Source organism: Glycine max, chromosome 14 (genome assembly GCF_000004515.6).
Source record: "Glycine max cultivar Williams 82 chromosome 14, Glycine_max_v4.0, whole genome shotgun sequence".
Lineage (NCBI taxonomy): Eukaryota > Viridiplantae > Streptophyta > Magnoliopsida > Fabales > Fabaceae > Glycine > Glycine max.
Window position 1 is genome coordinate 13,178,233 of NC_038250.2, and position 26,706 is coordinate 13,204,938.

The 26,706-nt window shown below is 34.9% G+C and overlaps 2 protein-coding genes and 1 pseudogene across 2 annotated transcripts in view; 1 reads left to right on the forward strand and 2 right to left on the reverse strand.

Annotated features, from left to right (window-relative positions):
• Positions 1 to 10,166, forward strand: part of LOC100305609 (TRAPP complex subunit Trs120-like protein) — a 32,214-nt gene extending 22,048 nt beyond the window's left edge. Inside the window, exons 7-10 of the mRNA XM_006595430.3 lie at positions 281 to 576; positions 7,339 to 8,216; positions 8,633 to 9,586; positions 9,677 to 10,166. Of these exons, the coding sequence (XP_006595493.1) occupies positions 281 to 576; positions 7,339 to 8,216; positions 8,633 to 9,586; positions 9,677 to 9,897 (2,349 nt within the window). The 3' untranslated portion in view covers positions 9,898 to 10,166. The remainder of the gene's footprint in view (positions 1 to 280; positions 577 to 7,338; positions 8,217 to 8,632; positions 9,587 to 9,676) is intronic.
• A 4,125-nt stretch (positions 10,167 to 14,291) lies between these two features.
• Positions 14,292 to 14,849, reverse strand: LOC121172658 (translocase of chloroplast 120, chloroplastic). The gene has a single exon (XM_041009000.1). The coding sequence runs from the start codon at positions 14,847 to 14,849 to the stop codon at positions 14,382 to 14,384; it is 468 nt and encodes a 155-aa protein (XP_040864934.1). The 3' UTR covers positions 14,292 to 14,381.
• Positions 14,850 to 14,936: 87 nt separating this feature from the next.
• LOC102661823 (translocase of chloroplast 120, chloroplastic-like) overlaps positions 14,937 to 26,706 on the reverse strand; it is a 42,055-nt pseudogene continuing 30,285 nt past the window's right edge.

The window sequence follows — 26,706 nt, forward strand, 5'->3', positions numbered from 1 at the left end:
TGCTAACTTGCTTAGTTGTGTGTATATATATTATATAAGTTGTGTCATTCTGTTGCAGATGTGACTCACTCTGTATCTTGTGTACACTGACTGTGCCCTATTGGTATCTTGTATTTAATGATTTTAGTGGATGGCACAAATTATCAAAAGTTATAAGTCTAATATGAAAAGCATTGGCTGAAATCAGAGACTCAAACAAATTTGATAGTTTAAAGAACTTTTTTTATTTACAAACTCTTATATTTATGAAGTTGTCATCTAAACTGTTGCTTCTTTGCAGAAGGGAATTGTATCAAATAATGCTGATAGTGGGAAAACATATCACCAATCAGCAGTCTCACTATTTGAGTCTCAATGGAGTACCCTCCAGATGGTTGTATTAAGAGAAATTCTGCTCTCTGCCGTCCGTGCTGGTGATCCTCTTACTGCTTGGAGTGCAGCAGCACGACTTCTTAGATCTTACTATCCTCTAATAACACCTGCTGGGCAAAATGGCCTTGCTAATGCACTTTCAAATTCTTCTGAGAGGCTGCCACCAGGGACTCGTTGTGCTGATCCTGCTTTACCCTTTGTGAGGTACTTACTTGGTTAAAGATTTCTTTTACCACAACTCGTATCATGTTTAAGTCATACAACAACAACGACAACAATGACGACGACAACAACCACCAAGTCTTTTAGCATTAGGTGGGGTATATCATGACTAAGCCATATTGTATCATAATCCTTTTAATGCCAGTTCATTTGTACTTATACAAAATGAACTAGAGTTAATGATGAGTGATGTTTACTGGCAGAAGTGACTTATAACTACCTTTTTTTCTGAATATTACCTATCAAAACGTGAACTTCATTCCTTTTTACTGTATTTTGACTCATCCAACTTTTGAAACTAGTCTTCTGATATAACCATACACTGTTGAATATTCCCATGTCAATGTATTTTTTGTTTTGTTTACATTTTCATATAAAATAGGTGTTTTTGAGAGCTAACAACTGGATCAAGTTGTTTTCTTAAATGAAATAACTAAACTGTTTGTTAGAGCATTAGAAAAAACAATATATCAAAATGTGGGGTAGAAAACCTTGATATATAAAAAATGAGAGGGAGAGAAAGAGAGAGAGAGAGAGTGAGAGACAGAATTGGAGAGAGAAGGTTAGACAGAGGGGGAGAGAGAGGGAATGTGAGTGAGAGAGAGACAGTCAGGGTGAGGGAGAACACCAATCGGAGGGAAACACCGAGAGTGAGTGATTCTGTGAGACAGAGGAACCTTGCCAACGACCGATTCGTTAAGAATGACGAAGCGCCTACAAGAGCTAACGTATACGAGTGGCAAACTGTGAGCCATAGGAAGCATAGAGGTGCGGCCAAACAGACACATGGCGGGAACGGACGTCGGCAGCAGAATCACCGGAGAAACTGGAGGGATGATGCAGAGATTACCTCCTTTTATTTCACCAATTTCCCAGAGGAGGTAACCAAGATGGAGCTATGGAGCCACTTCAGTCAGTGGGGGGAAGTTAAAGAGGTCTTCATCCCCAATCGGAGGAACAAGGAGGGGAAGAGATATGGTTTTGTGCGTCTCAGAGGTGTAACAGACGTGCGAAATGTAGAGAAAGTTCTCGACAATAGCTTCATCCGGGGGGTAAAACTTCATGCTAATACTCCCAAATATGGACGTGGAGAGATGATGAAGGTTCACACTAAACAGAAGCCTATGGGGGCAAAGACAGGCAAGGACGGACCGCCATGTACGGACGAAGCTTCTCGCAAAGGTGTAGTGGGGACATCAACCACAAAATCATATGCAGAGACAGTGATGGCGCTGGGAAGGAAGTCAAATTCTTCGACAAAGGAAGTCAACCAATTCGGTAATAACATTAGCACCTGCTCCACGTTTTCGCTGCCCATATATGTGGAAGATAAGGCTCGTTACCAAAACGCCTGGGTCGGAAGGCTGAAGAACATAGCGATTTTTGAAAGATTGGAAGAGGAAATGGTGTGGAATGTGGGTTCAGGCATTTCGGCTAGTTACATGGGCGATGATATGGCCATTCTCTTTGGTCTATCAGAGAAAAAAGCGGTGGATATTATTCGACAGGAGAAAGAACAGTCCTCCTCTCTGTTTTACTCCTTGACGAAGTGGACTCCTCAACTGAGGGCCGAAACCAGACTCGTCTGGCTTCGAGTTTGGGGTATCCCTCTCCTCGCGTGGAAGACGGACTTCATGCGTAGGATGGTGGCCGCAGTGGGTGACTTTGTTGACGTCGATGACGACGTGGAACACATGCAGCGCCTAGACCGTGCCAGGATCCTGGTAAGGACGCCGCGACCGCCGCTCATCCAGCACGTTGCGCATGTCCTCATTGACGGAGTCAGACACCGCATTGATATAGTTGAAGAAAACGGCGGAGGGGAGTTAGGCGATAACCGCCACGGGAGGAACTTCTGGAGTTCGTCTGAAGAAGTGCCTTCCAACGTAGCAGACGATGACATGGATTCCGTCATCTCGTGGCCGTCGGGGACATTTCCGCCCAGGGACGCTGGGATATCTGCCGGCGACACTATCGCGGACTGCCGGGTTGCGCGATCATCACCATTGCCCGTTGGGTGTTCGCGCGACATGGACCCTGTGGGTAATGACCTACCTGACAGGGTGTTGACCACTTTATCTCCCTCGGGTTCTGTTGTTAGTCCAAGTAGGAAGCTTTTTGAATTGGCCATAGCTCCCCAGCCAACACATCCTGCAACCATTCACGATTATGTAGCGGACCCAGTACTCGAATGTCAAAACCTTCCTCATTTGTCCAAGACAGTTTCCACATCTTCCCCCAAAGCATCTACAGATGGCCCTTTTGAGGAGGGAGATATCCCCAGCCCTGGCCGAAAATTAAAAAATAATTACCACATCAACGGTTCTCACACCCCACCTTTTGAATCTTTTCACAAACAGACCCACCACCTTAATGGGCCTTGCACTCCTGTGGCCCAACAAACGGTTTCTCATAGCCCCCATCAGAAACAGCAGATGTTATCTAGTGGCCTGCAGGTTTATTCCAGAAGAATGTGGTGTAAAAAGAAAAAAGCCCATTAGGAGTTAGTCACTCACAATAACTCTGCATCGTCAAAGAATCAAGAGGAAGCAGCCTTCGTGAGACAATGTGAACTCCTAAACCAAATGGGGTTGACTTGCGGGGAGGATTTTCAGCAACTCCTGGGAAGCTTGGTTGACATGGAGCAGAGAGATTCTGACTTGGTAGCAGAGAAGGGACATGACAGCTGTGCTAATGATAATCCTATCATATAATTGTAGAGGCTTGGGGAGGGGGGTGAAGTGGGCTGCTATCCGTAAGCTCAATATAAAACATAAGGTGGATTTAGTCTGTTTGCAGGAAACTAAGAAAGAGTCTGTTACTAAGAATGCTTGTCAGTCTATTTGGGGAGATGCTAATGTATCCTGGGATTTTGTTCCTTCAATTAACACTGCTGGAGGTCTACTTTGCTTGTGGAATTCTCTAGCCTTTGAAGTTGTTAGGAGGGTGAAGGGTATGAATTTTATGTTGTTGACAGGAAGATGGATTAAGGACAACATGCTGGTGAACATAGTGAATGTGTATGCTCCGTGTGATATAGCTGGGAAGAGAGAATTGTGGGATCATTTGAAGCAGCTAAAAGCCTCTAATCCTGAGGCTGCTTGGTGTTTCCTGGGGGATTTCAATAGTATAAGAAGTATGGATGAAAGAATTGATTCCTCCCAGAGGTTTGTGGGTGTTCATGACAGGGATGGCTTCAATGAGTGGATAGCTGATACAGACCTTCACGAAATTAAAAGCTATGGCAGTATTTTCACTTGGTGTAGACCAAATGGTTCTGCAAGGAGCAGACTTGATAGATGTCTGGTATCTGCTCAGTGGTTCACTAAATGGCCTGATTCCTCTCAACATGTGCTTAATAGAGACTATTCGGACCACTGTCCAATCCTTTTGAAAACTGATATGTTGGATTGGGGTCCCAGGCCTTTCAGAGTCATGGATTGCTGGATGAAAAATAATCAATATAAAGCTCTGGTTAAGCAAGTGTGGTGTGGGGAAATGCAATCTGGCTGGGGGAGTATCGTTTTGAAAAACAAGCTGAAAACTCTAAAATCCAGTTTAAAAAGATGGAGTCTTCAGTATGGGGATAGTCATAAGAACAAAGTGGAACAATTGAAGCAGCAGCTGCATCAGTTTGATTCTATAGCACAGGTCAGAACTTTGGGGGTTGATGAAGTCAAGGCAATGAAATCCACTCAGCAGGAATTGTGGGAGGTTTCTCTTGCTCATGAATCAATTCTGAGGCAAAAATCTAGAATTAAATGGCTCAAGGAGGGGGATAGCAACACTGCATTTTTTCACAAATCCATCAACTTCAGGAGACACTACAACGCAATTCAAGGTATCTTTGTTGAAGATACATGGGTCCAGCAACCAAACTTGATTAAACAAGAAGCTGTTAAATTCTTTAATGCCAGATTCACAGAGGAAAAAGTGGATAGACCTACCTTGGATGGGGTCCAATTCAACACAATTAATTCAACTCAAAGGGAGGATTTGACTGCACCTTTTTCAGAACCTGAAATTAAGGAGGCTGTATGGAGCTGCTGTGGAGATAGATGTCCTGGGCCCGATGGTTTCAATTTTAATTTCATTAAGGAGTTTTGGGGGGTCCTAAAACCGGATTTTGGGAGGTTTGTGGATGAGTTTCATGCTAATGGTAGCTTTCCTAAGGGTAGTAATGCATCCTTCCTGGCTTTAATTCCAAAAACAAATCATCCCCAGTCCTTTGATGATTACAGGCCCATTTCCCTCATTGGGTGTATGTATAAGATCATAGCTAAATTACTGGCTAACAGGTTAAGGAGAGTGATGCCTGCCCTCATTGATGAGAGACAAACTGCGTTCATAAAGGATAGACACATCCTTCATGGAATTTTAATCCTTAATGAAGTCCTGGAGGAAGCTAAAAGAAGTAAGAAGCCAGCCCTGGTGTTTAAAGTGGATTTTGCAAAGGCCTATGACACTGTTTCATGGTCCTTTTTGGATTATATGATGGAGCGAATGGGATTCTGCCTCAAATGGAGGAGATGGATTAAGGCTTGCAACCAATCAGCTACTATTTCCATTCTTATAAATGGCAGTCCCTCAAAAGAATTTGCTCCATCAAGGGGATTGAGGCAAGGGGACCCTTTAGCCCCGTTACTCTTTAACATTGTGGCTGAGGGTTTGAATGGTATGATGAGGACAGCTCTGAACAAAGGCCTTTACAGCAGCTACCTGGTAGGGAAGCAGAAGGTCCCAATAAATATTCTGCAATATGCGGATGATACCATTTTTGTGGGAGAAGCTACTTGGGACAACGTAATTGCTATGAAGACAATGCTCAGAGGATTTGAATTGGCATCAGGGCTGAAGATTAACTTCTCCAAAAGCAGTGTTGGAATTTTCGGGGCTCACTCCAATTGGGTTCAAGAGGCAGCTCGGTTCCTTAATTGCAGAACCATGGAGACCCCTTTTCTGTATCTGGGGATTCCTTTAGGGGCTAAGCATTCTAGCTGGATGGTGTGGGAACCTCTCATCAAAAAATTCGAATCAAAGATGTCCAAGTGGAATCAGAGATTTTTATCTATGGCTGGGAAGGTCTCTTTGATTAATTCTGTCCTCAATGCTCTTCCTATATATCTCCTGTCTTTTTTCAAAATTCCCCATAAGGTGGCTCGAAGAGTGATTTCCTTGCAAAGGAACTTTCTAGGGGGGGGGGGGGGGGGGATTCTGAACATAAGAAAATAGCGTGGGTAAACTGGAACAATATATGCCTCCCCAAGGAGTTTGGAGGCCTTGGGATCAAGGATATTAATAGATTCAATGCAGCCTTGTTGGGAAGATGGATTTGGGATTTATCTTCTAACCAAGATCAGCTTTGGGTTCGAACTTTATCATCCAAGTACGGGGGCTGGACAAATCTAATCAATGGCAGAGACAGGCTTTGGCATTCTCAATGGTGGAAGGACCTCAGAAAGTTAGTTAAGCAGCCTGAATTTAGCCCTATTATCCAGCACATGGAGTGGAAGGTAGGGGACGGGAGTTTAATTAATTTCTGGAAGGACAAATGGTTGGGGACTGGTTCTAACCTGGATCAGCAGTTTAACCAGATGTTCCTCATCAGTAGACAGCAGAATAGTAAGATTTGCGATATGGGTAGCTTATCCCATGGTACATGGCGCTGGGATTTAAAATGGAGAAGAAACCTCTTTGATCATGAACATACAGAAGCTGTGACATTCATGGAGCTGATCAGTAATGTCCAGATCCAACCTCATGTGAAGGATTCCTTGCGTTGGTCAGCAGATCCTTCGGGGATTTACTCTTCTAAGTCAGCCTACAGACTGCTAATCTCTGTTAACAGAGATATTCCTCAGCCAAATATCTACAACTTGTTTTGGAGACTTAACATTCCCCCTAGAGCTGCAGTTTTCGCTTGGAGAATTTTAAAAAACAGGTTACCCACTAGATACAATCTTTTAAAAAGAAATGTATCCATCCAAGATCAAACATGCCCTTTATGTAGATCTCATCAAGAGGAGGCTGGTCACCTGTTTTTCCATTGTAAAGTCACTACTGTATTATGGTGGGAGTCTATGAGTTGGATTAAGATGGCTGGTCCCCTAGCAGCATCCCCAGCAGATCATTTCATTCAATTCTGTGATGGTTTTGGAACTGCCATTAACCAAACTCGCCGGCGTTGTTGGTGGATTGCTTTAACTTCCACAATATGGCAGCATAGGAATTCTTTGGTCTTCCAAGGCAAGAGTTTCGATCCTACAAAAGTGATGGAAGATTCCCTATTCCTGTTGTGGTCTTGGCTGAAAACCAGAGACAGGCACTTTAATGACTCCTTTAACTACTGGTCGTCCAATATAGTGCAATACTTTGGCTAAATGAATTTCTTTAGTTATGTATGGGAAGGGTGTATCTGAGTTTTCTCAGTTTTGTTTTGATGGGCTTTTATTTTCCTATGTTTTCAGATGTATCAACCACCAGCAGTACCTCTGGTGCTGCTATGTTTCTTTGAATTTATATATATATAATATTTTGTGGCCCTTCAAAAAAAAAATATCAAAATGTGGGGTTTTCAGCTCCTTTTGTTTGTGGAGTCCCCAGAGATGGAATTTCTCCTGTGGGGAATCCTTATCATCTCTCCCAGCTTTGGAGCATTATTAAGTTTTTCAAATTCTAATTTCATCAATCACATAAATTTGGAGAACTAACCGAAGTAGCAATTTGATTATTTATTGCTTTCAGGCTGCATTCCTTTCCTCTCCACCCAACACAAATGGACATAATAAAGCGTAGTACTGCTAGAGAAGACTGGTGGGCCGGTGCTGCTCCTTCAGGCCCTTTCATTTATACACCATTCAGTAAAGGAGAGCCTGACAATATCAAGAAGCAAGAGCTTATTTGGATTGTTGGAGAGCCTGTTGAGGTCTTGGTGGAATTGGCAAACCCATGTGGCTTTGATCTTAGGGTTGATAGCATCTATCTATCTGTGCATTCTGGAAATTTTGATGCTTTCCCTGTGAGTGTAAGCCTTCTACCAAATTCTTCAAAAGTGATCACCTTATCTGGCATTCCAACATCAGTGGGGCCAGTTTCAATTCCTGGGTGCATTGTTCATTGTTTTGGAGTTATTACTGAACATCTGTTTAAAGAGGTTGACAATCTGCTTCTTGGGGTCTCACAAGGGCTGGTCCTTTCTGACCCTTTTCGATGCTGTGGATCTCCTAAGTTGAAGAATGTGTCTGTTCCTAATATTTCTGTAGTACCACCACTTCCATTGTTGGTATCACATGTTGTTGGAGGTGATGGTGCCATCATTTTGTATGAAGGTGAAATTCGTGATGTGTGGATACGCCTGGCTAATGCAGGTACTGTTCCAATTGAGCAGGCCCATATTTCCCTGTCAGGGAAAAATCAAGATTCCGTAATTTCATATTCTTCTGAGACTTTAAAATCTTGCCTCCCTCTAAGGCCTGGAGCAGAAGTTACATTCCCTGTGACTTTGAGAGCCTGGCAGGTTGGCTTGGTGGATGCTGATGCTGGTGCAGGGAAGACTGTCTCTGGGAACAATATGAGGCATTCCAAAGATGGAAGCAGCCCATCACTGTTGATCCACTATGCTGGTATTGTCTTAAGATACAAATTTCAATCAGTAGTGTTTCTTGCTTTCTTCATGATGAACTTAACAGTTCACTATGTAGTCCTTACACTGGAGTACATTCACATCAAACCTTTTTATTTCTGGATTCCAACATTTAATTAAGTTAGCCAGCATAACTTGTCCCTCTTTCGATTTATCCATGACTTCATCATTTCACCAATATCATTGTTCACTTGCATGTTTTCCTGTAATTAGCAATCAAAATATGTGGTCTTGGTCAGGTTCCTTGTGCAGCTCCCATCTCATGGCACATTTGGATTAAGTTTTATGCAGATATATGCTTTTTAATGATTTTCTTGGTGTTATTTCTCATTTGGTAGCTTCATGAGCCTGGTTCTTTTATATTTGATACCAATGCTCTTCTCACATTTATTTCAGGTCCAATGAAAACCTCTGAAGATACTTCAACAAATGGATCTACTGTGCCCCCTGGCAGACGCCTTGTTGTACCCCTGCAGATTTGTGTTTTGCAGGGTTTGTCTTTCGTGAAGGCTCAGCTTCTTTCAATGGAGTTTCCTGCTCATGTTGGGGAAACTCTTCCAAAGTTGGATGTCGCAAAAAATGAGTCTCCTGAAGGACATGTTGACTCAGAGACAAAAATTGACAGATTGGTGAAAATAGATCCTTTCAGAGGAAGTTGGGGACTGCGATTCCTTGAACTTGAGTTATCTAATCCAACTGATGTTGTGTTTGAAATCAATGTCTCTGTCAAACTGGAGAAATCTAGCAATGAGGACAATCGTGTTGCTGATCAGGGTGCTACAGAATATGTCTACCCTAAAACAAGAATTGATAGAGATTGCTCAGCAAGGGTTCTAGTGCCTCTTGAGCATTTTAAATTACCTGTTCTTGATGACTCCTTTTTTATGAAGGACTTGCAGGCAGATGGGAATGGTGGAGGAAGAAATACGTCCTTCTCAGAAAAGAACACCAAAGCTGAACTCAATGCTTGTATCAAGAACCTTATATCCAGGATTAAGGTTCAGTGGCATTCAGGACGCAATAGCTCCGGAGAGTTAAATATCAAGGAAGCTATCCAGGCAGCTCTCCAAACTTCAGTCATGGATGTTTTACTGCCGGATCCATTGACATTTGGCTTCAGGCTTGATAGAGATGGTTCTGAATCGGGAAAACCTTATTCTGAAAAAGATTCTGATTTAGTTGAATCTCCTGGTTCCAAAGGTTCTGTGGTTGCACATGAAATGACACCAATGGAAGTTCTGGTTCGTAATAACACCAAGGATATGATCAAAATGAGTCTTAATATTACATGCAGAGATGTAGCTGGGGAAAATTGTGTAGATGGTACCAAAGCAACTGTTCTATGGACTGGTAACTTTTTAAAATTTTGCTTGCTTTTTTTAACCAGCATGCATTCAAATCGGTATCTAATATTGTCTTGCCTTAATCAATCTTTTTCAGGTGTTCTGAGTGATATTACTATGGAAATTCCCCCACTTCAACAAATTAAACACTCTTTCTGCCTACATTTTCTTGTCCCCGGAGAGTATACATTACTTGCTGCAGCAGTGATTGATGATGCAAATGACATTCTTCGAGCTCGCGCAAAGACCACTTCAGCTGCTGAGCCAATTTTCTGTCGCGGACCACCATATCATGTTCGTGTTCTTGGGACTGCATGAAGTTTTGGTCCATAAATCTGATGTGAAACTTCTAAAGTTTTGCGGATTCACCCTTGATTATCTAGAATGAATGATGCACTTGAGTTACACAAGGTGACGCTTCTAGGGGTCTTGTGCTTGAAATTTCTTTGAAGTGTACTTTCTAAATTAAGAATTCATCGGAAATTTATCTGTATATCAAATCGAATGTACTATGATAAGAGTTAAGATAGAGGGTTTGGAAATTTTGTAACTTTTGTTTATTTTTGCCAATACTGATACTTTTTCTAGTTTCTATGTTTTTTTGGTTGTACGTATTCCTAACACAGCTTTTGGTAGTTAATTATTTACACAATAACAAGCAGTCATTATTAACAAATTGATCAATAGTGAGAGATAGGCCTGCAAACTGTATTACAATTTCACATCATCAGGAGCAAATCTTCAATACTTTATATAATAAATATTTAAAATAAACATATTCAATGTTTTGAAAGGATAAAAACCATTTAATGTTTATATTTAACAAATAAAAAGATTAGTAAGATGTAATAGAAAGATTTATGTTTATATTACACTTATATATTTTTGATCCCTAATAAATATCTGATTAAAAAAAAAATATAACTCGATTTCATTGGTTAGTAAACCAGTGTTAATTTGGATGGGATGATATAGAAATATTAAAGGTACAAGTGATAACATTCAAAGAAAGAAGAGAAGAATTCACGAGATACTTTGAGTATTATATTAACTAGGAGATAATAATAAAAAGATTTAAGTATTGTTTCTTATCTTTAATATATAGTTGGATTTTGCGTTTGTTTTCTAATAATTTTTTTCTTTGTATTTGTTTTCTAACATTTGAAAAATTTTGATTTAGGTTCCTGTCGTTAGAGTGATAATGTATCCGTTAAATATTTAATAACGCGATTTGTGGGGATTCAAAAATTGTCAATATTTGTTTCAAATTAAAAATTACAATTTTTTACGGTTAAAAATAGTCATAATCAATTAAAGATAAAAAAAAATCAAAATTTGAGAATCCCTTTCTGAGTTGTCGCATCAACCTTTCACCTACCTTCTTCTCCTTCAGCCTTACTCTTCCATAACAGATGTTGGCTTAAAAAAAAGAAATTGATCTCAAATTAATTAAAAAAAAAACTCATAAACACTCTCATTCTCCCAACATCCAAGATTTCATTCCTCCAAACTTACACTCCGAACCTTAATATGCAATGCAAACAAGTAATCATAGAGAGGGATGACTGCGTTGCACAATGATTTTGATGGTGCTAGCAAATGCGGAACTTTGGCTCATCGGTGATGAGAGCGTCTGTGGTGTCTTTGAGGCGAATGCCATTACGTCTCCATTAAAATCGACATTATCCATGACCCCATCGTGCTCTTTCTCGACGAACCAATTTTTGCGATTTGATTCATGTTGCGACCACCTCGTCACCACCCAACCTCAACCCAAACCCCACCACACCCTAAACCCAAGAATGTGCAACCTAGATATGAAACCCAGATCAACAACAACCTATATTTGAGATGCAAATCAACAATCCAACCATTTCCTTGAACACACTCTATTTTGTGTTGATCTGGTGTCATAGTTTTGGGGTGAGTTTGTGATTGTGGCTTGTGGTAGTTTGGGAGGGTTCTTGGTGCAGGAAGGATTGCATAGTGATGTAGTGATTTCCTTAGTTTCATGGAGGAGGAAGAAGGAGAAGAGGTTGGAAGAAAAGTAGCGAAAAAGAAGGGTGTAATAGGAGAGAGAAAATCATTTTTAATTTATTTTTGAAACAAATACTAATAATTTTGAGTCGCCACAGATCAGATCACGTTATTAAATATTTAACAAACACATCATTACTCTAATTGACGACAAAAACCTAAAATAATTTTTTTCAAATATGAGGAGTAAATGCAAAAAAAAAATTATTAGAAAACAAATGTAAAATATATATTAGGAATAAGAACATATTTAAACCTAAAAAAAGATATAATTCTTGAAGTTCAACATCATAATATAACAAAAGCACCCAAAGGAAATAACTGATAGAGAAAACTACTACTAGTACTATGATCAAATAAATGAACTTGAGTATAAAAAAACAAAAATTCAGTATCATCTCATCACTCATTTTATGAAAGATGCCCAAATTGAGGTAACTCCCTATTATCATGCTAAAATAAACTCAACACATACTAACATATCATCATGATTGTCCAAACATCAATTGTTGCAAATAACCACCTAGCTTCCTTAGGAGAGGGATGAAACCAATCAAAGCAATTTGATGAGCATGTTCTGAACTAATAAGCCAAATGCTTATCTTTCCTTCTCCATAACAAAGTTTGTATGTCGTCCAACTGGGACTTGAGATTGCACCTTGCAGTCAACAGCAAAATCTCCATGCCAATAATTCATAACATGAACCTCAAGCGTAGACAAGGGAACCACTAAGAGGGTATTCTTTGTCTCTCAATCGAGCCTCAAAACTTTCCCCATAAGCAATGTCACCACTTTGTGTTGACCATTGCACCACCACTCATAACTAGCTTGAATAGGTTTGTGTCCTTGAAAATGAACAATCTTTCTACATTCAATCATCGTTTCAAATTGCGGTTCACAACCACAATGTCAAGGTATTTTGACATTTCACAATCACATCATGACTGCATCAACCACATTTTTTTCGCAACGTAAAGGTTTTCTAGCTCACAACGCGATCGCAACCACAATGTAAAATCATGCATTCAATATTTTTGGCAAGGAATATATCAAACCCTAATTTTGTCGGGATAATTTTTTCAAAAAAAGAAAGTAAAATATATAATAATAACAGAAAAAAGAAAATAGAAAAGGAAAGAAAGAACAGAAAAAGAAAATAAAAAAAAGGAAAGAAAGAAAACAAAAAAAAAGGAAAGGAAGAATAAAAAAGAAATGGGAAAAAGAAAAAGGAAAGGAAGGAAAAAAAAAGGAGAGTAAGAACAAAACGAAAAACGAGAAAAAAGAAAAAAAAGTAAAGAAAGAAAACATATACAAGAAAAAAAAAACAAAAAAAGGAAAGGAAGAATAAAAATAATAATAATAATAAGGAAAATAGTAAGGATAACAGAAGGAGAAGGAATACTATAAAAGAAGAAGGTTTGAACATCACATTGCACATGATTACACAGACAATAGCGGGATCTCTAAGTTTCCCTTATTCCTTCACTCTGATCTCTTTATTTCCATTTTCTTTTTCTCCTTCACTCTTCCTTTCCTATCTTCTCCTCTTTCTTTTATTTTCGTTCTTTCTTTTGGTCTACTGTTTGATTCGTTTCATCTTGCCAGTGAACTCCTTGACCGCCGACGAGGTTCTTAGAATTATTTTGTTAACGTTTGTTGCGCAATTTTTTAAGAATAAAAAAATAAATAAAAACTGAAAAAAAAAAGAGTTGAATCAGGCCTAGTTTCATAAGCCTAAAACAAAATAAAAATTGTTACTTACACCACCATTTTTAATATATGCCTTTTTCCATTTTGGGTCTGGCTCGTCCCCCCATCCACCCCCCCCCCCCCCCCCGAAATAATCGTATATAAAATAAATATCACTAGTCACACCTCCATTTACATGCACACCCCATTCCTTTTGGGCATAGCCCAAATAAAGAAAAAATTGTTATTTACACCACCTTTTTTATCGGTTTGGCTCTATTTTTTATTTCTAATTTATCATTGTCTGGTTAGTTTGTAATGTATTATAAATATTCGTCACTTATTTATTTTTACTTGACTTCACAAAGTTTATCGCAAAACTAAAATCTTTTCTAAAAAGGTAAAAAAATACTCAAACAAATGATGACTCAATTCTCCTTTTTTTTCTCCACAAAAATTACATATTACTTGAGATTGTTTCAAGGTCCAATGCCTTAAGCGATTATCTCCGCTATTTTCTTAAAATTCAATGTTGTTTCAAGATCCAACGTCTTAACAACTATTTTTCATGCAATTAAAACAAACCTTTAGAAAAAGAAAGATAAAATCAACTCAACACACAAGTTATTTTCTACCTAAAGAACTACGTAAATATGATTTTCTCATTGCACCTGAGGATATGTAGGAGTGAGAGAAAATTCCTTGTCGACCTAAAAAACTAAAAAAACATCCTTTTTTTCTAAAAATAAAAATTTGTTTTCTTTTTCTAAATAAACAAAAATATAACAAACATAATTCATGTTCTCAAGGAAAGATAAATAATTAAAAAGTCATTTTATTTTTAGCACACTCGATTAAAGACTGTCGTCTTCATGGTAGGCGTGTGAGATGCTAATACCTTCCGCATGTGTAAACTATTTTCGAATCTTTTTTCTCAAATCGTAAAATATTCTTTATTCTTTTTTATTTTTCCAACGTTTTTCTTAAATAAATATTGATGATGCTTTCCTAGTTTTTCTTTTTTGGAAAACTATCTTTTTATTTTTTTTTTATCGTCGCACATTGCGACAGGATATTAAGGTGTTGTTAGACTCGTCAAATCTTTTGCTGATGATGACTTCAATTGTGGTCTTATTTTGAGAAGGCTTGACAAGAGAAAAGGTAAAGAAGGCTTCTTCGTAGGTCTAGGTCTACTATCCTCAAATAGAAGAGCTTTTGTCTCAGCCAGAATTTTAGACCCGAAGCATACAAGTAACAAATTAGGTCTCCAAACCTGGCCATTTGGCAACACTCTCATGTTGTTTTCCACCAACACCACAGGATTCCTGAGATCCTTGTTGTCACCGACTGCCCGACGAATGGTTTCATGGACAACATGAGAACCCAGCGTAACAAACAAGTCATAGCTGTAAGAAGATGACGATGCTGCATGAGTCAGAACCACAATGGCATTGGACCAAAAGGATGGCCCAAGAATTTTTGTGATTGTGTGCAAGAGTGGCATGTCATCACTGCTGAAATCCTTCTTCCACGGCATATTCATGTCTAACCCATGAGAGAGATATAAGATGGATTAGATAGTTAAAAAAGAAGAAAAGAAAAAAAAAGGTCACAGGTTCGATTTGCTGAGCTAACAAACTAACTTTCTAACAAAAACTAGTCCATAAATAAAAAGGTCTAACCTATCAAGATACAACACAACATCAGGTGGTGTTGTTTTCTCGACGAACCGCTTCACGGAGTGCAAGATCTTCTCATTTCTTCGCTGGCTGATCTGACCAGGAAGGTAGAAGTCCAGGCGTGTCAATTTCACGCACCTTGATACCTCCACTGTTCCCACAACTCGATGAACCTTGTCGGTTCCCATGTGAAAAGCACTTGTGTTGGCCTTATTAACCTCATCAAATATAGAATTGATGGTAGCACTTTTGCCAACTCCTGTCTTTCCAATGAGCATTATTTTGCAAGAGAAATCAAGTGATCCTTGTCATGATCTCCTGTTGCTGCTGCGCTTCAAGCTGCTTAGCCATTGCACTAGCATGATAAAAGCTAAAAGCACCATTAATTACCAACATTACAATTCCTTGTACCTCTTAGATTCTCGGCTAGCCCTAATCTATATAAAACTTGAGATACAATAACATTATTGTGGGGTGTTTTCCCTGGCCTATGAGCCAACCGTAAGAACTTCACCCTGATCATCTCAAGTTTCTAATGCGTCTCATCATGCTTATTTCGTGGCTTTATTGCCTCCTGAAAAAGCCAAGGAACGTTAAGATTGATTATTACTATTCACAATTCCAAGGTCCAACAACAATAACAATGAACGTTTCAATTAACAACAATTATAATGTTCACAATGGAAAAAATAATAATAATGAGAAGCAGGTCCGTGGTGTTGATTGGATATGGATTTAGCATAAAAACAAAAGAAACATTAATCAATAGATGTAAACTGGATTTGGTGCCCTTTATATATAAACTACATAATATTTTCTTAAAATTAATGGTTAGATTAAAAACTTCATATAATGAAATATTAATATTTTATTACTCTTATATTTTAAATTTTCTATTTTATTATTTTTATTTTATTTGTTAATCTAAAATTTTTCATATAAATTAAAATCGATATAATATAAATGTTTTAAAATCTATTAAAATATGAATCATTTGATTGTCTTCTTGTTATTGTTCAATTTTGATAAAATTTGATACAAACAATCTTGATAATATGTAGATATAATTTAACGGTTGCATCAATAAAAATTGCATTCTATATTAACTTATAAAAATGATGTAATCAAAATTATAGTGATGTAATTTGATCTATCATTTATCTATTTATCTATCTATCTCTCTCTATATATGCACACACTCACACACACATATATATGTTGAACAAAAAAAATTAATCAATAGACATCAGGTAATAGAAGAAATATTTTTAACATCTAAGTTATAGGTTATGTTTGACAAAAGTAGGTGAAAGTTGTAAGTTAATAACTGAAAAACCAACTTATTAAATTATAAGTGTTCGATAAAATTAGTTTAATTTTAAAGTAGTTGAACAATATAAAAGGACAGAAAAATAATACAATCATGACTTATTTAAAAAGGATAACTAAGAAATTGGATAAATATATTGAGGATGAAAATGAAAGAAGATATAAAAGCTGAAAGCTAGAATTTTAAAAAATGCAACTTCAAGTAGTATTTTAAAAAATGTTAAAAATTACTAAAAAAAACTTGTTTATCAAACAGTCAACTAAATTTTCCAACTAATAAAAAAAAATAAAAATTAACTTAAATATCTTATCCAACATAATTATAATGGGATTAGAGAAAGAGAGTGTGACAGAGGTGTGCCCAGGATTATCCCCACCCATTAATTTGATAATTTATAACTACAATATAAAACAAAATAAAATCTTCAGTTTAAATCTGAATATATATTTTATTTAAAAGATTCATGATTTATTTGGAATCTGATGAAAATAAAGACTAATTTCTTTTATATTTCTAATTTTGAATTCGATTTTTTTTACATTCGATTGTGTTTCCAAATGAATTATACTGAAATTTAAATCAAATATATGATTTCTAAAGACACTTGATTTCGTTGGTATAAAATTATATAAAGGGTTAATTTTTTTTTATTATATAAATCATATTTTTATCTTTATCATTATAGTAAAAGTAAATATAATAAAAGTAAGCAAGTTTGAGTGAAAAATTTTATGAAATTGTGTAGGAAAATTTCAGAGAATTTTTTATTTTTTTAATTCATAAATTATATAAATATAGTAATTAAGATAATTAGAACAAATATATCTTTTAACATATATGTTGTTTTAATTAAGGCAATTAAGATTATTTTAAAATTATAAAAAAAAATAAGTACGAGAGGAAAATCATATACAATTGAACTGAATTTAGAAGTAAACTCGAAAGATGTAAACTTGCAGTATATGGTTAGCTAAAGTAGAAAGCCAACCAAACAAGATGAAGAAATGAATATCAGAGAGCGTTACATTTCAATAAAGATCTTTTTGGAAGTATGAAAATATACTTTTGGATAGGCCTTCTGGGAAGAGTAAAAAAAAAAGTGTATTTTGAAAAGGTGTTTCTAAAATTATACGTTTAAATTTCCAGAAGATCATTCCGAATATTTTTTAAAAAAGTGTATTTTGGAAAGGTCTTTAGAAGAGTAAAAAAATTCTGAATTTTAGAAAGATCTTTCTAGAATAGGGTCAAGTTTTATACCTCTCTCGTTTTTTACTTCGTCTTCATTTTTATTTTCTGCATAAGGGTCATCAGCGATGGTGCTCGGTGGTTGTGGGCAGTGGTGTTTCGATCGACAGTGGGATTGGGTGGAGGTAGGATATTTGTGTCCGTTCAGGTCAGGGGATGTGCAGGAAGTAAAAGTCCAACAATAATATTGCTATATTATTGGAACTTTTCCATAGATCGCTATTAGGCCATAACTTACTACAGGAGTTAGATTGAGCTGGGCGAAAAGAAAAACTGAAAGTGAAAAGATACCATTTTGACGTACATTTTGGGTCATGAAGTTGATATTCGGGTTCGGTCGAATTTGTTGGGGTATAACTAGGCAAATTAGATTTTCTCATTCCACGTTTAAATTAGGCAAATTAGATTATCAATTAAAAGTTCAAAGGATGAGGATTAATTCTAGTCTCTAGAGGTAGTTTTGTGTTTTTATTTTAGTTGTTACTTAGAGAATAAGGGTGGAAATAGATTGGGCAAAATAATTTTAAAATGATTTAAATAGGTTTGATCTACTTAAAAAATTGTAGACTCAAGTCTGACTTATTATTTATCATAAGCTTAACTTTTAGATTTGATCGGTCCTAGTTGAAAACCTAAATTGACTTATTAGCTTACTTAACAACTTATTTCATATCAAAACTTCTATATATGTCTAACTTCTTTTTTTATAGACTAATTGATTATAGGGATTAAAAGTTTAATTAAACTAATAAAATAAGATTCTCCTACTTTTTGTAGAGATCGGGTGAAGATGGCGAGCATTTCTAACCTACTCTCACCATACATAACTGTTATAATTAAGCTCACATTTCCACATCACTAAACTTTGTACCTTGATTTTTTTTCCTTTCTTTTCCAGTGAAGATTTTGGGATTCTAGAAGCAATATGCCCTTGTTTAAAAGCATAAATAATGATGTTGATGTTAAAGCTAATAATGATCGATAAGGTACTCCATGCATGGAGCTTTATTATTAATTAATATTATCGATAGAGAACATTTGTAATTGTGCAAGGTTTTTTTATCTGACCTAATTAATCTATGAATTGCTTTCTTAGTTGCTAATCATTACTTTGAAGAAATATAATTATCATTATGATTTAACCGTCAGGATATTCTTGGGTAGAAAAGTTTTGGGTGGAGTAAACATTATTAACCAAGCATAACTAAAAGCATAATAATTAATGGACATGGTTTAAATTTCAATGTGTAGCATGTGAAAAAAGTTTTCTGTTCTTTGTGACTTTAAAATTATGTACTGAATTTAGTCTCCATCAGCACTCAACAAAGAAATCATATGTGACTGTAACGTTATAACTCATGGCATTCTAACATGTATAGCAATTTAAAATTGATGTTTACCCACTTTCATATTCTAATGTTATGGTGGATTTGCACAACTAATATCTTCGAAGTGCAAGGTCGGGCTTAAGGGCTTAAGACTTAAGCAGCTTAAGTAAGGGTTTTAGGCTCCAAAAAAAGGTCTCAAATTTTTTTTATATACTAATATACCACAAAAAAAATATTATAAAATTATATTTGAAAATAAATTTTAATTAAAATATTATAAATAATTATTAATCTTTTTATTGATTCCATAAATAACAATTAATGAGCAACAACTCTTCACCCATAGTTTTATTTAGAGAAAAAAGATATAATAGTTAATAGTTAAAAAAATCTAAAAACTTTTCTTTTATTTTATGAGTAAATAAAATGTTTCATTTTTAAATTTACTTTATGCTTTTCAAGTTGTTGAAAGGTCCAGTAAAAGTGTTCCATAGAATTAATCGTCTTCTCTTCATGCATGACTATATCAACGTTGATATCAAGGTATGTGATTGAATGAACTGTTCGTGTTTTCATAGCTTTGAAGCCTGTACTTATTGGACAATGACAGTGGATTTTAAACTATTACTTAAACAGAATTATTCCTATTGTCTAAAATAAAAAGGACAGAAATATTCCAAGTTCCTTCAACTTTTTTTTAGATGTTACGGGCTGGATTAACTAATTGGGCCTCAATGGTTTAAGCCCAAGTGTTTAATAATGGCTACTGGAGTTTATTGTTAGAATTGATTGAAAATTGGAAAAGATTGAGAAAAACTAGGTATTTGAATCATGTAAAAGACAAAGCTTAAGTATATTGTCATAAGTGTATTTAAATACTGTTTTTCCATCAAAATTGTATTTTTCACCTTAGTAACTTGAGTAATAAAGTTCAATAACATTATATTGTTCTAAGTGAGTGAAATTGAGTTCAAATATCTTATGTAATGTCTTGAATTTGAATTTTACGATTAAAAAAATATGATTGCAAATAGAGACTTTATTAAGATTGATTAGCTAATCATAAATATTTTATATCTATAACATCATATAAAAAAACACTTATGTTATGATACTAAAATTTTGACCCAAAAAGCTTATTGTTATGTGTGATTATTTTGTTATACTTTTTTTATTTTTTTTGTTCAGATTATCCGTTGATGTTTACATAGGATGCATTTGTAAACAGTTACAATTCTCTTCTCTCTCTCTCTCTCTCTCTATTATTTTCTCATATAACATAGACATGTGATGTGAGGTTGAATTTGTGGTCAAGGAGAGGTGACCTAGGTTGTAGGGGGCAAATGGCATTGAGAATTAGGTCACCCTTTTGGTGTTATCGGTTGGGAGAAGGGGGAACATGACACTTTTATCTAAATGGACATAAGGATAGTGACCTAGAAAAATATGGTACTTTGGCAAGCACTTGAAAATGATTGAGTGCCCAATTGGCCCTAGCTGTGTGCATTTTAACTAATTAGTATAACCAAGAGTATAGAGGATTCAAACGGTTTCCATAGCCATCATTTTGTTCCTTTTCTAGTCCTTAGTAGCTTTTATATAAATTAATGGAGAAGTTTCTAGTATAATGTTTATCCTGTTTTAACCTAATACTGCTTACTTTTTCTAACATGAATTATTATAATTTATGATATCACTTTACTTTTGCCACTTGGCTCCATTTCATACTCCCTGCTCTCCCTTTCAACATTGACTGTTCACATGAATACTACCGATAGTCAAGAATCAAAAGATAAATTTTTGTCATAAGAATGATCGAAAGGTCATAATAGTTTAAACAGACACTTTGTATTTCCTAATCACATACACAAGTATGTCCATGAATACTCGAATAGTCATCAAAGAATCTTGTCATTAATTTTCTCTAAAATACAAAAGCTAGCCATAACAACTATGCCAATATTCTTTCCTTGTCATAGTAAACAAACAAGCTCAATGCAAAATTGAATTGCCATTGCCAGTGTTCTTTCATGGCCTTAATTGTCAATTTTTTCTACATTTACATTTTCTTTTGTACAATGCCCTTTGCCCTATTGACAAACCCTTTTCTTCTATTATAATATGCTAACATTTTTTTTTGTTTTTATATATTATTTTATCACACTTGCAATAATAACACTTATTGCATTTGGTTGATTTTTGTGACTGCTGAGTTTCCTTAATCAAGTAACCAACAACATACCAAACCAAAAATGCACATGAGATTGGTATGACAATACATAAAATTGCAGATAGAACAAGAGAGCCAAAAATGGGCATATAGTAACCAAAACAGTTAAAGTAAATTTTAAAGGAAGAAATTAAAACAGAGAACCATGAACCGCATGCATGCTTGCTAGTGCTATGATATGATTCCTTTCAAGTATGCGTTTGGGTGATGCTTTTATTTTGTTTTTCCTGATATATCATATCACTCACATTGCCTTGGTGGGGACACACGGTCCCTCTTACTTATTCTGGTTGGTGTTACTGTTCTATGTTTATGTAGCTTCACCCAAAAATGTCCTATGCTTTCTCACGCGCCTTCGGTTGGAGCATGTGACTCACAATTCGTTGTACTTGCAGCAGGAAGATTATGCTTTTTTTATTTTTTTTAATCCACAAAATGTTGTTAGATGTTAGTTTTTTTGTCAAGGATGAATTAAATCCACACTATTTTTCTTTCCTTTTGTCATTTATCGTTAAGTTAATCTTATAATTCTTAAAATAATTATGCATAAACATCAGCGTAGAAATATTACATGCATATAGATATGCAGATAATAAATTGATTCAGTTGATAAAAAAAAACTATATATTCTGTGAAGATATATGTTTGATTTTCACTGTTAATGTAAATTTTTTATTAAGTGATTTATAAATATTTCTTTAAGCATGCTTATTAATTCTTAAGATTTATCCTTATAGTGAATCCCAATATTCAATTTATCTAAATTTTTTATATAAAAAAATACAATGTTATAAGAAAAACAATAAAGAAAATTATGCATTATTAATAGAGTGTTTGCATCTAGTTGGGGGAAAAAAATGTACCCATATAATTACCTTTCCTTATAGCAGTGTGTCAGGTCTATCAAACGTTGACAGTCCTCATTTGGGGAGTGGGAATGCTAGTCACGTGTTCAAACACCTCCCCTGACACTTCTATATAACACACAATATATAGACACTGAAGTGTTCACTTAACACTTAAAAAATTATTTTAATTAACTTATACATTTAAGCTGAGATTTTTATAAAGGATTTATATATGAACACTTTATTTTAATGTAAATATTTTATTGATATTCTTTGTATTTTCTTATTATATGATATTATTTATTATATTTTTTTCTTTTTATGTGAATGTAAATGACATTGGCTGTCTAAAAAATATTTTTGATTTTTATATGAGCTATGATATTTGAACATTTAATTTTTTTTAAATACTTACACTACTATAAAATATAAATTTAACATCGCACGATTAACATCGGTTTTTTAAAAATCGATGTTAACCAGTTGATGTTAACATCGATTTTCTTTATAAAACCAATGTTGGGTTATAGATAAATTAAAACCCAGAAGGTTCTCCCCCCGTGCGCTAGCTCAGTCTCAGAAACAAAAGCCTCTTTCTCCTTCACCGCGAAGACCTGTCACTGTGGTCTCCTCCACACCATCGTCGTCGCTGGGGTTCGTGACCGTCGTTGGGGTTCATGACCGTTGCGTTCCATTGGAGTCCGACTTCAACATTCAACACTAACACCAACACTGCAATTTCAGTCAGGTAATTCCTTCTCTGCAATTTCTTGAAATGAGCTTTGTTAAGTTAAACCCTATATGGCTGTTTTTCACCACCCCCATATTCCATAGTTAATCCCCATGCTTTAGACTACCTTACTTTAGTTAGGGTTTGTGCAAGTAAACTTTAAACGACTGTAACTTTTGATAGGAATATTCGTTTGAGGCCCATAATATGTTAAAATGCTCGAAATTGAAGGAGGAACCCCTATGCAAATCCCGAAGGGCATTTGGTCAATCGATTTTTCCAAAAAGTGCCTCTAAGTAGGTGAAAAATAGGATTTAAGATTCAACCACCAATTTTTCCAAAAGTTTCAAGTTTCGTTATTCTATAATTACTGGTAGTACCATTCCTTTAATTCAGCAAATTACCTCTTAGTTGAACTCAAAATTCTCTGCAGGTTATCTTACATTATATTCCTACCATTGACCAATGGGCATATGCTTTGACTAAACCCATGTCTCCTACTAGGTTCAGTTTTCTAAGGACCCAACTCAATGTGATTGAGTTTGTTTCAAAGACTCAACTGCACACTCACTTAATTATGACAGTTACCAAGTTAACCATAGACATTAAATCAGAAAGTTAACCATAGACATTAAGCTATATATGACAAGTTCTAATATTTATTTTCTATTTTTTGGCTTTTGGTTGCTTCTCTGCGGCAGATTTAGTTGCAAGGCGTAGGGAGTACCTCTACCTTGGTGGTTTGCTTTCTTTTGGGTTGTCCATTCATCAATTGCACTTTTCAAGTTTGAGGTAACTAGCAATGTTGTTCTATTCTTTTAGTGTGACTGATAAGCTATATTATTAATAGAAACATCATGTATTAGATATATTCTATTCTAGATAATAAGCAAGTAAATCCTAATGTTGAATGATCCCTTGGTCCAAATGACTACATAAATCAATATGAATTAGAGCAATATACTACTAACATAGTACATAAACAAGTCATATCAGAGATCGGGGCAAGTATGCGAGCGGGGAATTCTGATGTGTATGGATTCCTCGAGCCACAGTCCATTTAGAGATCTGGGCAATCGCAATTTGAATCAGAAAGTTACATCAAGAGTTGGATGCAAAGTTTAAAACGCGATGTCTACCTTGGAGTCTACCTGAATGGGTAAGTTAAACACAACAAGTGAATTTAAATAATCTATACTATTACAATAACCCATATTCGTCTCCATTGCAGCTGACATTGGCAAATGGTCGTCAACAGTGCTTTGAAAGGACTTGACGATACTCCAAACCCTAAATCCAAGGATGTTACTAGGTGGATTGTTGTTAAGATACGTAATTTAAATAAAACTCCTACTTATATATACTGCTTATGTGTATGTACACTAATTATAGTTAATGTTTAATTAATATCCAATTTTCATTATGTATTTAGTGTAATAGACAAAAAGGAAGCACTGAGTGCGGCTATTACGTCATGCACTAGATGTCCACGATAATCTCAGAAACTTTCAGGAATAATTGGAAAACGGTAATTGTTTATTTCAAACAAAGTTGATTTTCTTATCATTTTTATTACATTATTAATTTATCTTTTATTTGATCATGCAGTATTTTAATGATATTAGACCATTGGAAGTAGAGAGATTCAAGACGCTTCGCATCCAGTGAGCACAGTATTATCTAAAAGTTAGAAATCAAACATAGGATGTTAGGGAACTATATAACTTTAGGTTACTTAATTAGTTTACCGTACTTTGCATTACATTTTTTACAATTGTTGTTTCATTTTAACATTGAATAAACTTTGTTGATAGTTATTCATAGTTATCAATTGATTTTTTTACAATTAATAATTTAATAGCTAGTTTTCTGCTAAAACCTATTTAAAAGTAGAATGCAAATCATATATGCTGTGTGGTCTGATTTGGTCTGATTTTAAATTTACAAGTTAAATTTTGATTTTTTTTTGTAAAAACAGAGAGATTATTTTTAAAAAAATTCCTGGAAACAACATCGATTATTTGTAAAAAAACCGATGTTAACTGTCAACATTAACACATACGTTAACATCGGTTTTCTGAAAAAAAAAAAAAAAAAAACCCGATGTTAAGTTACATTAACATCGATTTTTTCAAAAAAACTGATGTTAACTGTCAACATTAACACATATGTTAACATCGGTTTTCTGTAAAAAAAAAACGATGTTAAGTTACGTTAACATCAATTTTTCCAAAAATCGATGTTAACTGTTAATATTAATACATTTTTTTGAGTGTAATTCTTATTATCAACATCGATTATTTAAATAACCAATGTTGTAAATTTAACGTTAACATCGATTTTTTAAAACTAATGTTAACGATAATACATTCAACATCAGTACTTTCAACATCGATTAAAAACCGATGTTGAAAGCATATTTTCTAATAGTGTTATTTAACACCCATCATTTTTTCTATCTTTTTTCTTAACACATCATGTAATAACCTATAATAATTATATTTTTTATTTTTATAACTTTATCATTAAGTATCAATTACTATATTGGGTGTTGAAGTATTCTTTTTCTTTTTAAATAGACACTTAAATAGACACTTTTTATGATTGAATATTTTAAATACACAATTATTATTAAACAAATCTTTATGTTTTTATAAAATATTTATAAAATTAAGTTTAAAGTATACTATAAATATTTTAAAAATGTCTTGTAGTAGTATTTTCAGTAGGGCTCATTATATAAGAAGGTTAATACACAAGAAAATACAATTGATTAATTATCAATTTCGGTCTTTGGTTATGTTGTTAATTTAAAAAGTCTAATGAACTTTAGCTTAACCAAAAAATAAAATAAAATATACAGTGGTATATCATAGTGTTTTATAGGTGGAGGCCATCGTTTTCATCTTTGTGTTTTTGAGCTACGCATGATCAATTTTCGATTACCGGTTTTATCCATGCTAAATATGTAGCACCCTTATGTGAATAAACCTAAGAAAAAAGTTGGAGCTAGGGGTCAAGGGCTAGAAGATACTAGAGTAGTGGTTAAGTGGTCCGGAAAGAAAACGATAGAGTGCTCATAAGTGCATTTGTGGTCCTAGAGTTGAGGAAAGCCTAATTTGGAGGCAACTGAAAATTAAGAGGAGGGGGGGGGACATGAATTGGTGGGAAGAGAAGGAAGGAACGTTAAAATTCATACTATCAGTAGAACACTAATGACATATTGAAAATATTACCACACAAGCAAATAATTTTTTCTATCCTCAGCTAACCCAATTAGCCCCCGAACAACATTTGAAGTCTCTTTGAGAAAGATTACCCACCAAATAAAATTTAATTTAGTGACATAAAGGAAATTCATTCTCACATTCTAAGTAAATTGTGCATCTTTAACTAAATACTTATACCAACTCACATTAGCAAATATTAATATTTGTAGTATAATGGGTCTGCGGCCAATCATGGCCTTTACGGTATACAAAATTCAAATATGAAATTCTACTTCAAGAAAATTAGATATGCACTATTTGAGTCAATTGGTTGGTTAAATAAATAATCTTTTTTTTAATTATTTTATAAGAAATAAATGCAACATATTATTATGACTATTCAACTAATAAAATTATCTTTATCTCTATTTAACTCCCAAAAACAATTTGTTTTGGTGTGCAAGGCATGGATAGGATAGGACGTTGGGGCATCTTGCTAATATTGCAACTTCAATTATATTTGGTCTTGCATTATAAGAACATATATGTACGTCATTTTTTTACCCCACAAGTAGCCAAATTCCCCTCTTCATAATTGTTCCATATTGATAATATAGATATACCATTTTGCTTTGATCTACACAATCATTTTCAGCGACAAAGTGCACCTCAAAAAGCATATACATCAAAATGGGTACAAAAACAAGTATGTAATTATAATGTATATAGTCTTTAAAATGAAAATATGAATAGATCCAGAGATGGTCCTAGTTTGGATAAGGCAATCACATCCTTGAGTGG